General features: G+C 47.4%; 1 protein-coding gene across 1 annotated transcript in view; it reads left to right on the top strand.

Moving 5' to 3' along the window:
- Nucleotides 1–498: 498 nt before the first annotated feature.
- Nucleotides 499–14,869, top strand: part of RAD18 (RAD18, E3 ubiquitin protein ligase) — a 34,276-nt gene continuing 19,905 nt past the window's right edge. Inside the window, exons 1-8 of the mRNA NM_001030603.3 lie at nucleotides 499–641; nucleotides 890–971; nucleotides 2,783–2,844; nucleotides 3,486–3,556; nucleotides 8,767–9,122; nucleotides 11,183–11,282; nucleotides 12,364–12,548; nucleotides 14,387–14,463. Of these exons, the coding sequence (NP_001025774.2) occupies nucleotides 588–641; nucleotides 890–971; nucleotides 2,783–2,844; nucleotides 3,486–3,556; nucleotides 8,767–9,122; nucleotides 11,183–11,282; nucleotides 12,364–12,548; nucleotides 14,387–14,463 (987 nt within the window). The 5' untranslated portion in view covers nucleotides 499–587. The remainder of the gene's footprint in view (nucleotides 642–889; nucleotides 972–2,782; nucleotides 2,845–3,485; nucleotides 3,557–8,766; nucleotides 9,123–11,182; nucleotides 11,283–12,363; nucleotides 12,549–14,386; nucleotides 14,464–14,869) is intronic.

The raw sequence follows: 14,869 nt of genomic DNA, 5'->3' as shown, positions 1-14,869 counted from the left end.
GTTTGCGCTGCGCTCGGTCAGCCGAGGCTCCTTCCCGTCAGTCCGGCGCTGCGGACGGGTGCTCGGACCGGCAACGCGGGCGTGCTAACGCGATGGGTGTCACGCTGCAACTGGAGCATAACAGAGGGTAGAGATGTCCGACGGGGCTTTCAGAACCTCAGCTGCCAACGGGGCTGCAAAAGGAAGGAGGGAATACAAATGAGTGATGAGTTCAGGTGCTGTTGTCTTTATCCAGAGGCGTTTGTTACGAACAGATGGGGTTGGTTCTGTGGCAGCCGGGCCGCGTGTGCTGCAGGTAACAGCACGGTGGTTTCCATCGTAAGGAGCGACAGAGCCGGAGCGGCTGATAGGGACGCGTGAAAGGAAAGAGGCGGCGCCGGGCGTTACCGGCGTGCAGACCGCTGCGCGCAAAGGTGAACCGCGCGCATGCGCACAGCCGCACACCTCCGCAGGCCGCGCGCGGGACTACAGCTCCCGGCGGCCACCGCGACCGGAAGTGGCGCGCGGCGGCGCGCGGGATTCGGACCGGGATCGCCTCGGGCCGCGCCGCGGAGATCGAGCGTGGGACGGCCCCGGGCCGGGCCGCCATGGCCCTGGCGCTGCCCGAACCGCCGTGGCCGGCCAGCCTGACCCCGCTGAAGGTGCGTGGGGCGCGGCGGGGCTGGGGAGGGGCGGGGAGCGGGACGGCGGCCCGCGGGTTCCGGCCTCGGGCGGAGAGCTGCCGCGGAGCCGCTGCAGGAATGGAGGCCCGGCCCGGGACTCTGCTTCGTGCCGCGCCGCGCCGTACCGTACGGTGTCATACCATACCGTGCCGTGCCGTGCGGTGCCGCCCGCCGGGCAGAGCCTCGCGCGGTGCCGCGGCCGCTCACGCAGCCCGCTCTCGTTCCAGGCCGTGGACGATCTGCTGCGCTGTGGGATTTGCTTCGATTACTTCAGCATCGCAGTGATCATCCCGCAGTGCTCCCATAACTGTAAGTGCGGCTCAGCCCGTCCTCTGGGGTCGCGGCCGTCCCGTCCCGCCGCTCCGTGCCCTGCACAGCTCTGCCCGTGTTGTGTGCGGGGTCCCGGAGCGCTCCGTGCCGCCCTGCAGGCAGCGGCTTGCAGGCAGCTGTGGCAGAAGGCGCGCGGTTCCACGACGCGGGCCGAGGCCGGCTGTCACTCGGGCCGGTCAGCAGCGGGCAGTGAGGACACCTTTCCCTCTGCTCCGCGCAGTTCACAGCAGCGCTGCTCCGCTGCATCTCCCTGTGCAATACAAGGAGCTCCGGCCAAAACGCGGCGGCCCCGTGGGCTGACCAAACCTTCTGCTCCTTTCTGTGGGTGACAGAAAATTATTAAGAAATGTCTTCATGAGACTTTTCTCTCCCGTAGAGTTTCCCAGGGCAGTCGTGGTTGGACTATTCGTTACTTACCAATGTGTTGCTCGGAGGTCTCAGGTTCTGCGTTTCCTTACGAAACGTGTAGCCCTTTGGTGGAAGGGCTGAACAAAACCCAAACTGTACTGCTGAGACCATGAAGTGTTAGGAGGTACAGCTGTCTGTGTGGAGCTGCTGCCTGCTGGGTGCGGTAGCAAAGTGCTTCACTGGGAGTCCAAGTAGGGGAAAGCACACTGTGTTCTCACGTTCAAATAAAGGCTTACAATTGTTTTATTCACAAACAGTAGCACTTCTTCCTTACATGATGGGGGACATTGTAGCTCGGTGGTGAAATTTACTTTAGCTTGGCAAAGCTATAGGCACTGAGAAGGGCACGCCTGCCCCGGGAACATTTTGCAGCAGGCATGTCAGAGCTGCCTGTGGCTTGGCTCTGCTTTCTCTGACTTCCAAAGGGGCTGCCTGCCTTGTTTGGCAGGTTCTTGTCTGATCCTCCCCTGCGATTTGCAGCAAGCTTCTGTTTTCCTCTGTAAATTAAGATATTCTGAAGTGTTTCCTACTAGGTTGTCTGTGGTTTCTTCAGTCCAGTGGACCAAAAAGTCCTCTCCTGTTAATGAGTGATTGTTCATAAATAGGTTAAGAGGAGATGCATCTACCTTTGCATTTGCTGGCAGAACTTTTTTTCTCTTGGTTTTCTTAATGCTCCGTTGTGGGGCTTGCAGCCATCTGTAATCTGTTTGCACCCATCGCCCCTTAGTGCTCCTCCCTGGCTATTGGAGGATTGATCCTCTGGTGGTGATGTGACTTGCTTTTACCAGGAAGCATTTAAGCTGCCTCTCACTGTGTGTTCCAGTGCTGTTTCTCACCATTCTTAGCCGCTCTTCTCAGTAAACATGTTGGTTCTGTTTTTCAGAGATTCTGGGGAAAGAAGTGTGGGTGGAGAGTTTGTGTGGGGCAGTTTCACCTTGCAGGGATGAAGGTGGTTCCTCATCAGTGGTGTTGGGGAGCAGTGCAGTGTGCTGCTGGGGATGGGGAAGCACCTCGTTGTCCCTTAGAGGTGGCTGCAGGCTGAGCTTGCTTGTCTTGCTTTAATGGAACAAAAAGGCACCTCTGCTTTTGACAGAGAGACTGAGATTAAACATTCCGAGATGTTTGCATTGAAGATCACCCTCTAGCAAAATCAGACCTATTTAGTTCTGTGGAAAAATGGTATCGTTTCAGTACTGGTGTATTGTGGCATAGCTTACATATGTAGATAGGAAAACATATATATGTTTGCATATATGTGTGTGTGTGCATATGTATATGTGTATATATATATGTATAGACACACGCGCACACACACATATGTATACACATTAAACTGCATGTGAAAGGAGACCTGTCAAAAGCCATATCTTCTTTTTTTCCAGATTGTTCCCTTTGCATACGGAAGTTTTTGTCCTACAAAACTCAGTGTCCAACGTGCTGTGTGGTGAGTGGTTGAAGTGGTTGTCTTTAATTCTGGTCATGTTCTGCCACCTTCCCTTTCTGGATACAGCTGTTTGTTCAAGGTGTGGTGCTCTGATCTCTGCAGTAGGTGAATTTCTCTGGTACTTTTCAGTCAGCAAAAACAGATGCAGCATAAAAGCTCAGTTTTGGCTCTGAGCTGTGTACTAAATCTGTCATGAAGTATTCAGTGTTACCTCCTGATTTGTTTATAATAGGCAGTATTTGAAACGTGAGTGTTGGAGTTAAAGCACTTCAATGTTCTGTGGCTGAGAGGCCGCACTTCCCATTCCTGCACAGCTTTAGAAGCAGCCACGGACCACGCAGGGGTCAATGCAAGGACTGTGCTGTGTGGCCTTCTGGGGATGGCAGAGCTGCGCTGCACAGCAGGGATGTTCTTAATGGAAATGTTTTTAAGGAAAGAATGCTTATGCTCTATGCATCCTTATTCACAGAACAGTCTGGGGGCTGGTGGCTGAAGCACAGATGCACAGAAATTATAGGTCACTTGGACACTTTCAGGATACTTGCTGTTTTCATGGTATTTGACTGTTTGTTTTCCTTTCTTCCTCTCTTTATTTGACTGTTTGTTTTCCTTTCTTCCTCTCTTTTCTTTTCCCCTCACAGGCTGTCTCGGAATCTGACCTGAAGAACAACCGGACGTTAGATGAGCTAGTGAAGAGCTTCAGTTCTGCCAGGTATGCTGTGATCTTATGAATGCCATCTCTAGGTTGGCAGTCCAAAGGGAGGTTTGACTTGGAGCGTTGTCATGGAATATCGTGCTTGCACCTTCTTTTCTGTTTGGTTTGATTCACTTTGGATCTCATCCCTTTAAAAGAAGTCCAAAATCAATGTGATGTGGTAAATGCATACTGCAGGAGACGTGTGAGCTCTGCTTGCTTTTGCCTGGAGGCAGCCGTGTGACTGCCCCGTGTTCTGCAGGTGTTCCTATGACTGTGGAAGATGTATGATAGGGCACTTCTTACTGAAATGAATCTGGAGATTTAAATCAGTGGGATTCTTGGCTTTATAAGTGACAGGAAGCATAGTTCTTCTTATGGCTTTGTTTCTTAATAGAGTTTCTGTGTGACAAAGAACTAATCTTTTGTATGACTGCTATTAGATTTAATTGATTTTATTTCAAGAATGGAAATTCTGCAGTTCCAACATTTTAGCTTGAACTCTGCCTTCAGTGTTTCTTACTGATAAATGGATTACTGTATTTTGGTAACATCTAATTTCATAGGGAACAGGTAGTGCTGACTTGGATCCATTATGATAATGAATCCTAACCGTTAATTTTTTGGACTGCTTTAATGGATCAGTATAAATCTTAGCAGAGCGGTTCAATAACCTTTCCTTCTGTGACTTGGAGTTCAATCAATTTCTCAACATGAAGTTGGATCAATAAGCCTGAAGTGGTGGTGGTGTCCTGGTCCTCGCTGGGGGCGAGGTGTGGGAGCAGAGCTCCTCCGGGTCTCACTGAGAAACTCCTGGTGGCGAATGGCTTACAAAGGTAACTGCTGGACTGAAGCAGAAGAGGAATGCAGACAGTGAGCAAACTTTTGCATTGCTTCAGATGCTGGGCACCCTACGTTGGTTCCTCTTACAGCCTGGCACTGCATTTGCTCTGCAGACAGCCCTGAGTTAGGGGGCTGCTTGGTGCAGAACGCTGTGTGCTGCTATCCGTACAATGTAGGAGTGTTTTCTGCCTAGAGATGCTGTACAGGATGTGTCTTCTTCTGGCTCCTCCCCCCCGCTTCTCTTTCCCTTTGGCCTCCCCCAAAACAAATCCAAACTCCAGGGTCTAATTTTTGAAACGTGTGAAGTTCTTGAAGTCCATCATGCCTTTACTTCCAGCCTCAGGTAATTCAGCATTTGTGAAAATTAGGCATTAAGGCTTTCAATATTTCAAAAAATGCAAATATGTTTTTAAGTAGGGCCTGTAGGGAAAGGAAATGTTAATGCTTGAGTACTTGGCGAAGTAAAAGCTGTGCTCCAAGGTCAGCATGTGCATGGGAATGGGAATTGTTCCAAGTAGACCTGAGTGCTGATCGCACTGACTGTGGTGCTCAGCGCGTGGCTGTGTTTGCAGAGCTGGAGCTGTCGTGGTGATTGGTGCTCGGCTTCGCTCAGCGAGTACTGCCTTAGCAGGGGCCAGAACTGCCCACGCTGTGCTCTTGTGCACATCAAGGGACCAAGCAATGAATGCATGAAGGGAGCGCAGCGCTCTCACCTGCACCCTGCAGGTTCCTGCTGCCCATGAAGAGCAGCCTTTGCTCTGTTCTCCTGGATTGTTGTGCAGTGCTTTGCAGGCAGGATTTGTCAGTCCTTGCTAATGGTAGTGCTACTTGTGCTGCCTTTCCTTTATAACAGTGTTTTTATCAGGCGCAGTGTGCCGAGATGGATGTCTGTTCACAGCTAAACTGCAAGAACTGTAGCTCTTTGCCCAGCCCAAACTGTCCGTTGATGAGGATGGGGGTCAGAGGGGCTTTTGGGTCACAACAGCGGACATAAGGCCACACTAACATCTTGTTGGTTCATATTTCACCACTGGGAAGGTATGCAGTGCCGTTAAACAGGTTTGTCAGCTATGACGCATTTATTGCTTCTGTGCCAGCAAGGTAAAACTGTATCTGCTAAAACCTCTCCAAGCTGACAGTAGTCTGTGGTAAATTCATAAGAGCACAGAGTAGATAATCTAGGTGGAGGTAGCTGGAAAAAGCCATACAAAGTGAAAAGCTTTCTGAAAAACATGTGCTAACATTTATCACCTGAATCAATCTCTAGGTGAGCTGCATATCTGGTGGTGACAATTCTGGCTGTCTTTGTGCAAGTGTTAGCTATTGCATTCAGAGAGGGGTGCTGGTACACTCGGGGCTCTGTGCTGTGGCTCTCCCTCCCAGCTCAGAAGCCTGTCCCTTGGCACAGCACGTCACCTGGGTGCTGAGCTTTCCTGAGGGACAGCAGTGTGTGGGCAGAGCCCTCTTCAGAGGATCCAGGATGCTGTGAGCTGTGGTGATGTGGTGTGTCCTGAGAGAGAGATGCGGTGAAACAGTGAATGAGGGGAAAGCCTGGCGGAAAGAGGCTGATGTGAGGCTTGACTTCTAGGAGTGCTGTCAGGCAGTGTGAATCCATGGTGATTATGTGCTAGCTAAGGAGTATATGCTGGGAGAAAATCAACAGCAGTACTTGACAGGTACGGACTGTGTTACTCTGATAGGAGGAGGAGCTCTCCAAAGCAGTAGGAAATGCACTGAAAAGATGAGCTGTTTGCTTATCTACCGTAATGGTTGGCTGCTGGGTGGAAACCTGGGAAGTCTGAAGAAATCACTGTTTCTGCATTTCCACCGTTGTGTCAGCTCCTCTGAGGCTGCAGTTTGTAACCTGTAAGCTGAAAAATGTTGTGCATTTATCTGCAGCAGGTGAGACGCTTAATATGCCTGTTATTGCTGCTAATGGCCCTGGGCAGCAGTAGTGTGTCAGAACTTTCTGCACTTTAGGATGAAATATGGCCCTTGTTGAAAGCAAATGTGAAGCAGGGCTGGGACAGGGTTGTGTAAAGGCACTCTGTTCATGTTCCCATTCAGTTGGCTCCTGAGTTTCCCGTGAAGCTGATCCTATGGCAGCAGTGTCTCATCCACTCTGTATTTGTGTCAGCCGGGGAATTAACCTCCTGAAGAACTTCCAGTCCATATCTAGGCATGTGCAGATAGAAGAACATAGTTTTGCTGCCACGCTTAATTGTGCTTGTTTGTACTGCAGAAAGTCACAGTGCCTTGGGATGCATGAGAACTGCTACTGACAGATGTGCTCATTGCATACGGTAATCCAGGAAACTTGAACTCCGGGCTGGGCTTTGAGTCTTGCTCCAATATAACTGCTGCACAATGCTAAGTGTGCTGAGCTCAGTGTTCTGTTTATTCACTAGAAACTGACCTTGAAGCAGTGTGACTGTGGGCTCACCTGGTGACTTAGGTACCTTCTAAAAACATCTGTGTATACATATTAGTTCTTCTCAGATGTGTGATGAATCTTTGCCTTAAAAGACTGGTGAGTTTTCTAAGTAGTTACCTAACACTGAAACATCTTCAGCTGCACAACCATAAAGCACACCTGTATTTCACTCTCATTATGGGCAAGAAACAATTCAATGGCAGTGCTTGTTCCAAAGAGGTGTCACCAAGTGTCTCTTGCTTTTTTACAGAAAATGAATAGTAATCCAAATTATGTCAACTCTTATTTATTCTTTCTGAGTTAAAAACTTTGCAAATTGAGAATGTAGAGCTGTGTGTCTCAGGGGCAATCCTTTCTGTTCCACAAATGCTGCATGAGCACCATGTTCCTGCTGTGCTGCAGTGCCTGGTTTGAGCTCCTTTCTCTTCACCTTAGTGGGCTGGTTAAGTGCAGGCATGGCCTGAAACAGCTGAGGTCTGACCAGCACCCTGTGCTGTGCTTATGTCAGAACAAGGAGGTCGTATATCAGAAAGTTGTATGGTTTTGGACCCTAAGGGGAGGCTCAGAAATGAAGCTTGACTCCCCCGGCTGTTCTCTTTTCACAGGCTTTGTCACCTCAGGGGGACAGAATTGCCAAAATCCAAGCTGTCAAGTCATGGCGCTTAAATGAAGAGCGTGTACTTGCTGAGCAGCAGCTGTAGTAAAAATGCACAGAAGGTACCTAGTGCTTGAGGAGGTCAGTGTGCTATGGATGTGGAGGGCTTTGTGGTGTTACAGACTTGTTTGTGCTCTTTTAGGGTTATACATGTGTCTGAGGGATAGCAGGCATACTGTGTGGCTCTATGGCAGCGTGGGGGTTTGTCTCTGGGAGGAGATAGCATCGCGCTGATAGCCCTGCCCTGAACAGAGCCCTGTCCTCCTGCTCTGTAGTACATGCAGGGTGCATGGCAAGGTGGGGGCCCTGAGGTGCCGGAGTGCAGTGCTGCTGTTGGCAGTGGCTCCTGGACTCCTCAGTGTCCTCAGAAGCTGCCCCTTCTTCCTCTTCCTCCCACCTTGCCTTACCCTGCTGTAAAGAGGAGCAGGGGGGAGGCTTTCCCCACCTGCTTATCACGAGGGGAAAGAACAGCCTGGGAGCAGCAGCAGGGCAGGGAGATGGATGGCTGCTAATGACCTGGGCAGCTGTGCAGGCGTTGCTGCATGGGGAGCTCAGCAGGAAGGTTGTGTGCAGGCTGTGAAGGAGGGCAGTAGGATGTGAAAGGAGCAGGTGAGGGGCTGTACGGGTACTTCTGGCTCCTGTGTGTGGGTGACCTGAACTCTGTGCCCCCAGGGTGTGTGTGTTGTCAAAGCAGCCCTTAAGTGTGGTACCTGTGGTCTTCCTCTCACTCTAGCTGTGAAAACAGTAGAGCGTTTGTGCCTGTTGTCTCATCATCATTGAGGAGTGTAGCACAATAGCTGGGGTTACCTAACGCTCAGTCTCACGAGCTGACAGGTGTTTGGTTGTTGTTTTGGTGGGTGTCTGTTGGGCTGTGCTCTGGAGATCCCCAGCAGGAGGGGACAAAGAACACAAAAACTTTCTGGTAAGCCTTTGTCACAGCTGATCCAGTGCTTGGAGCACTGTCCTGAAAGCAGTTATCTACAGTCCTCAAGCAAGAGGGGAAACTTGTTGTTCTTTGTGTTGCATGTGATATGTTGATGCTTATTTTATGACATTTGCAAAATGAAATGTGTTTTGTTTTGCTTATAAACTGGGAAACTGATTTTTGTGATCTGTAGAGCATGGTAACACTGAACTGGGACGCTCCTGGTTTGTGTGGGCGAGATGATTCCCAAGTGCTTCGTGTTAGCAACTGCTCGGAGGGGAAGGAATGGAGGAAAAACTCCAGCTGTTTTCAGAGAAAGAGCTAACAAAACTGTTAGATGTAGCTAACCGTTGTCTTCTGGATGCTTCTAGGCAACAGCTGGTCCAGTTGGTCTTGGATACACCACTGATATCATCTCCATTGGCTTGTAGTAGGCGTTCAATTGGCAAAAACCACTCCAAGACTCCTGCGTCTTTGCCAGTTGTAAAAGAAGAGGTGCCAGTGATTGACAGCTTCTTGAAAAAGGAGAATGTTTGTACCCTGACAAAGACAGATGGTCTGGCAGGAACAGATTGGAAAGTTTGCAAAACTGAGGAACATCATAGCAGCAGCAGCAGTTCTCCAGAGGCTGGTAGCAAAGACAACAAAGCAGGATCAAGAGAGTGTTCTGAAGGCACCAACAGTGGTGAGAAGCCTTCTACGTCTGTGGTAAAAGTAGTCAACAAAGGTGAGATACTTAATTTTTTGCTTTTGTTCTGCTCGCTTCCCCAAGTCTGTGGTTGCATCTGGCTGTGTGCGTCAGTCTGTGGCATCCATCTCCTGCACTGTTCTGATCTGCAATTAGAGCATTGGCATGCTCAGACGCTTCCTGTCTAGCTGGGTTATGCTTCATTCACATTACTGCTACGAGCATATTCTTGATGAGGGAGTTTGGGCTGATACCAAGTAATTAAACTGAGTTTGACTCTTACAGATTCCTTTGTCTTGAATAACAACTCTAAAAAACAATAGTTGCACAACAAATTTACTCAGTAGGAAGTGAAGTAATTTTCTCTTCTTCCCTTTCATGAGCAGACAGACACTAATGTTTGTTGTTCTTGCTTATCCTCAGTAACCAGAAGCAAAATATTTCATAATGTTTGTTATTTGAGGGGTGCACCCACAACCAAAATGGTCATGGTTTCAGTTTTGTTGATGTTCCTACCTGTAGGCTTTATCTTCTGTATCTTCTGCTTTATCTTCTGTAACCTTGAAGTGTTAATGCTAATGTACTGAAGCACGAAAATGTTCATTTATACTAATCAACTACAACAAAATTGGCAGTGCCTTCATAATTTAGATATGATGGCAGGAAGCTTTTCCATTAGAAGCCTTAGAGAATTGTAGGATGTCTGAGTTGGAGAGGACCAGTGTGGAGCTGGTTGGAGTAGAACACTCAGACTTAATAGTTCGTATTTATTTATTCTTTTGTTTAGCAATTTATTTGACTGGGACCTGGGAATTCATATTTATTCATTAGCCAGGTAAACACTGCTTAAAATGTAACTCGGCTAGAAAAGTAGCTGTAGGAAAATATTGTCAACTTAGCCAGCTGGTCTGTTTTCTAGTTCTATGCATCAGACTTGCTCATATTAGTAATTTACAACTGATAGGAAATTTTACCTCGTTTATTCTTAAGCAGTTGAAGTCTTCACTTGCTGACCATTTTATGACTGTAGTTAGTCCTCAAGTATGCATTACATAGAAATTACTTCCAGGAGTGCAAAGTAGTTGGTCAAAGAACATAAATGAGAAACTCAAAGAGGCAGTGCTGAAGTTCTCCTTGTAAGGATGATTGGTTGCTGTGTTAACAGCTGAAGTGCTATATTCAGACAAAGTAATAGGTTGCTCATAACTATGTGTTAATGTAACTGTCCTAATTAACTGTTGTAGTCAGAAATTGCAGAGCAGTATTGCCAATGAACTCTGAATTCCTACAGCATTTCATGGTGTTTTTGCTAGATTGTGTTTTGCTTTGTTTTCTGAAACCAAGTTGACTTTCTTTGTGACAGTACAGAGGATAGTGGTTAAAGAATCCCTCTCATACTGCTCATTTACAGTTAGCCTTTTGTTTTTGACAGTGTACAGAAGGTAACTGTAAAAGGCAGGTATTCTGTTTTTGACTGTCTTTACAAGTGGCCTTTAGAGGTATTTCTTGCTAATCTGATGCAGGAGGAGTTCTGACGTGGATGGGACTGTGCTGTAGGGCATTTGTGAGTCTCCAAGCAGAAGTCATAATGTTATGTTAGAGGAGCTTCCAAAAAATGGCGCATGGTTGGATCATAGAATTCCTGTAAGGTTTACCACCCCATGTGCTGACATAACGGTGAGACACAGATTGGGGAACAGTGTTAACATGCACAGATTTGTGCTATGCTGCTTTATTGAAATAAAGTAAAGTGAAATGTTGCAAAAATGAGAGGCATCATCTCAAAAACACACTTATATTTACATTGGTACTGAGCTTTCTTTGTACCGTGTGTATTATTCTATAATTTTACTACAGTTTTCATGCCCTCCAGCTGCAGGGAGAAAGGTGAGATGCGTTCTGGTGGTGCATAGAATGGGGAGAGTGCTCTGGAGTGCAGATAAGGGCTCAAAAGGTTCTGGATCAATCTGCCTTTTTATTAAAAAACAAAAAAAAAGCAAACTTGGAAGTCTGGATTTTCATTTCATTCAACGACAGGTTTTCAGCTTGATTCTTGCTGTGAGGTATGGAGTAGTGAAAGCACTCTCACTTTCTTCCAGTGGACTGCCCTGTTTGTGGAGTTGCTATTCCAGAGGAGTACATCAACAAACACCTGGACAGCTGTCTGAGCAGAGAGGAAAAGAAGGACTGCCTCAGGAGGTAGGAGAGGGCTGAGGACTCGTGTGTGCTCGTGGGTTCCTCTGCACTGCAGAACCGAGCAGCAGCAGTAGCTGGGCTGCAATACAGTGTGTTGTGCTTTTCTTGTTACATGTCAGTCTGGATCTGCTGTATATATACCATAGCAATAATTTTCCTCTTTCAAAGAAGTATTATGGCTAACCAGCGGAAGTGGTGGTGGGTTTTTTTGTTTGTTTTTAGTGGCAAGAAAATACTGAGTGATGCTTTAAGGAATTTAACATAGGTTGTGAAGCTTTGTACGTTATTGTCATCAGATTGCTATCCACTAACATTACAATTTTGTTTTGTAACACTTGTTCCCATTTTTCATCTGGTGAATGAGTTGTTTCCTCTGATTCAGATGGGCCAAAAGAAAATTGCTTCACTACTTGTCAAGTTAAAAAGTGAAAACTGTACCTTCCTCTGCTCACTGCAGTTCTCTTCAAATTACTCAGGTGAAGGTCTGTTCTTTAAGATGTTAAATTTCATAAGGTTCGTGTGTGTCTTTGAATTTAAGCCTCCACCGTAGAGTTTGTTACAGCTGCTACATTCACATCAGAAGTGTAACCTTCAGTCTTTTTTTACTTACTAGCAGAAACATAGGCTGCTGTGGTTAACTGATCAGACTTGACAGCTGTGAGGAACTTTCACTGTGTGTGGTTTTATCCAAGTCCCATGAACCTTAAATTAGGAAGTAACTTTGTTAAAGCTCTTAATTTACTCAGTCATGCTGAGATTGCAATTCACGAGCTAGAGGGTTTTGAAGATGAATAAATGGTAAACTAACACAGGAATCTGATGTTGCATTTTGATTTACATTTGGGATGTTTTTACTGTTTCCACTATTCCTAATGAATGAGAATAAAAGCCAGATCTCTCTTTAGTGTCGGGCCCACGTCCCTAATAATATATTTTGCTTGTTTTGTCTAGACTGCTTGGGATTTAAGAAAGTATAATGCAAGATAGTGTTCCTGGGGGATGCACTGAAAGAATGCAAGTCAGCATTTGGATTCCTAGTAGGAGCATTAATTAAAAAAAGGGTTGTTTTCTTTCCCTTTTGCAGTTCTGCTCACAAAAGGAAGCCCATGCCCAAGGTTGTGTACAACTTGCTCTCTGATCGCGACTTGAAGAAGAAGCTGAAGGAGCACGGCCTGTCTTCCCATGGGAGCCGTCAGCAGCTCATCAAAAGGCACCAAGAATTTGTGCACGTGTATAATGCTCAGTGTGATTCTCTAAATCCCAAATCGGGTAAGTTAGAAGTACTAGGAAAGTTTGTATCACTGCAGGCTCTTTGTGTGCGTTTGTGTTGCCTGGTTTTGCATGCAGTGGGGCCATTTCTTACACCTTGAATGGCATCTTGATCTATTCTACTTTATACAAGCAGAAAATACGCTTTTCTTTAAAGCTGGTATTTGTCACCTCTCAGTTGTGCGAGTGATAGCAGTAACGGCGCAAATACACAGACGTGTGACAGACTTGGGATTTCTGTCTGCATTGCTCTGTATCTGATTGGAAGCTGATGGCAGACAGCCCTTTGGAAGCAGTCTCTGGCAGGACCAGCTGTGATGCAGCTCTCTGGAGCAGTACAGGCGCTGGGGTCCCGCAGCACTCCTGCTGGGTGCTGGCAGTGCTCAGCCTGCTGCTGGCAGGGGCTGCTGGTGGTACAGCCCAGGTGGGCGGCTGGGCAATGGTGTTCCTCACCCCATAGCTGATCCCTTTTCTCTTCATGTTTACAGCAAGGTCCTGATGCATGTTCACAGCTTCTTCCAGAAGCTGTCGTTGCATCTGTGTGCGTTCAGTGCTCCCAGTAGCTGGGATGGGCGGGCTTGGCTTTGTTGGTGTGGGCAGGGGGTGTACGTGGAGGTTGGGATGGCACCCCCAGTGTTCACATTCACTGTGCTGCTCATCCACAGCAGGAATGTCTCAGGGTAGCAGCACAGTGCTGCCGGGCTGGAGCCTTGTGCCTGCTCTGAGCTGCTGGGGCTGGAGCTCTGCCATGCACAGGGCCCTCCCTTAGCTGTGGTGGTATGCTGGGGGCTGCTGCCCTCTTGCAGCAGTTCTTCACTCAGTGCTTGCCATGAAGCATCACGAAGACCCTGTGCATGCATTTCATCCGAGCTAGCTAATGAAGAGTTCCGCAGGTCACTGCAGGGTGCTTCAGCTGGGATCACCTAAATAATGCAAAGGTTTTATGGAGTTCTGGCTCAATAATTATTTATGAAGGGTGAACTATTAAACCAGCGCTCAGGACACAGGCATGCATTTTCTGTTCACTGTAGCAGTGAACCGAAGGTCTCTATGAAGTACAAATTGTTGAGCTTCTGTGGAAGCAGAGGTGCCAAATTCCTGGATTTTGCCTAAACCAGTTTTAAGCGGGTTTTATTCCTTCACAGCTCAATAAGCTTCTTGTTCTCAGGCTGCTTCACTTAGTGCAAGTATTTGTTTTAGTAATCTGCATAGCTACCTCGGAGCTCTGTGACAATGATTAAGGGTAGAAACATGTCTGTAAAAGTAAATGTCAAAACAAACCCTGCAGACAGTGCTGTGCCTGTTTGTGTGCTGCTGAGGTGTCTGACTTAATGGTTGGAGGCTGTAATCCATCCCTGGACTATGGGCTTTGGATGGGAGCCTGCAGACAGCTCCACACTGCCTCGGGAGGTGCTGCTAGGAGGGAAAAATAAGATAAGCAGCGTGTTTCATTATTTCAACTTCCACTTAAAGATACGCTCTATAATGAAAACTCTTTATAAATAACTTGCCTTTATGTCACAGAGACAGCGTGGTGTGGTAGAAGAAGGTTCAGATGTGGTTGAAAAAGATAGCATATTTCTATTAACTTAACCCAGAGGAAATGAGATGAGGGCTGCAGGGCTGCGGCCATGGCAGAGCAGTGCTGGCTGCCAGTGGATGTGTGCTGGGCACTGTTTGAAGCTGAGCACTGTGTGTGTGCAGCTCGAGGTGGAGCGGGCGCTGCTGGGAGCTGCTGGGGTTTGTCTCTCTGTGATTTGTTAGTGGCCGTTTTGTTCAGTGCTGTTGCATCCCTAACAACTCCTGTTTAATGATCTGTTTCTTGTGTTTTCAAACAGTTGCAGAGATTGTTAAAGAGCTGGCAAAGAATGAGAAGATTCGGGTTCAGCTTGAACTGAATAAAAGTGGTGAAAATGTAAGCTGGTCGTCCTTGTTCCTAAATGGGGGACGGACAGGAGGAATTGCAGTGTGGGCACTCAGTGTCTGCCTGTCACTTTATTATGGCAATTGCCAGAACTACGTGCTGGACTTGGCATATGCCATCTTGTAACCTGCTTGATTTTCTATCAGTCATTTGTCATGGGCAGTTCTTAGTACAGTGCTGATGTCTCTATGTCCGAACCGTTGAAGTAAGAGATTTTTTTTCTGATTGCAATAAAAATTCTTAAGTAATGTTCCCCTTGGTTGTACTGGAAGACTTTGACCCTCCATGGTAGTGTGGGGAATATTTTGCTTCCTAGAATTCTCTAGGATTTATCTAGCACATTCCTTGCTTCCCTATTAGCAATAGTGCCTGTTCTTTTCCCATGACATATGATACT

The sequence above is a fragment of the Gallus gallus genome, chromosome 12, assembly GCF_016699485.2.
Source record: "Gallus gallus isolate bGalGal1 chromosome 12, bGalGal1.mat.broiler.GRCg7b, whole genome shotgun sequence".
Taxonomy (NCBI): Eukaryota; Metazoa; Chordata; class Aves; order Galliformes; family Phasianidae; genus Gallus; species Gallus gallus.
The sequence above is the reverse complement of the archived record's forward strand: the minus strand, read 5'-3'. Positions and strand labels throughout refer to the sequence as shown.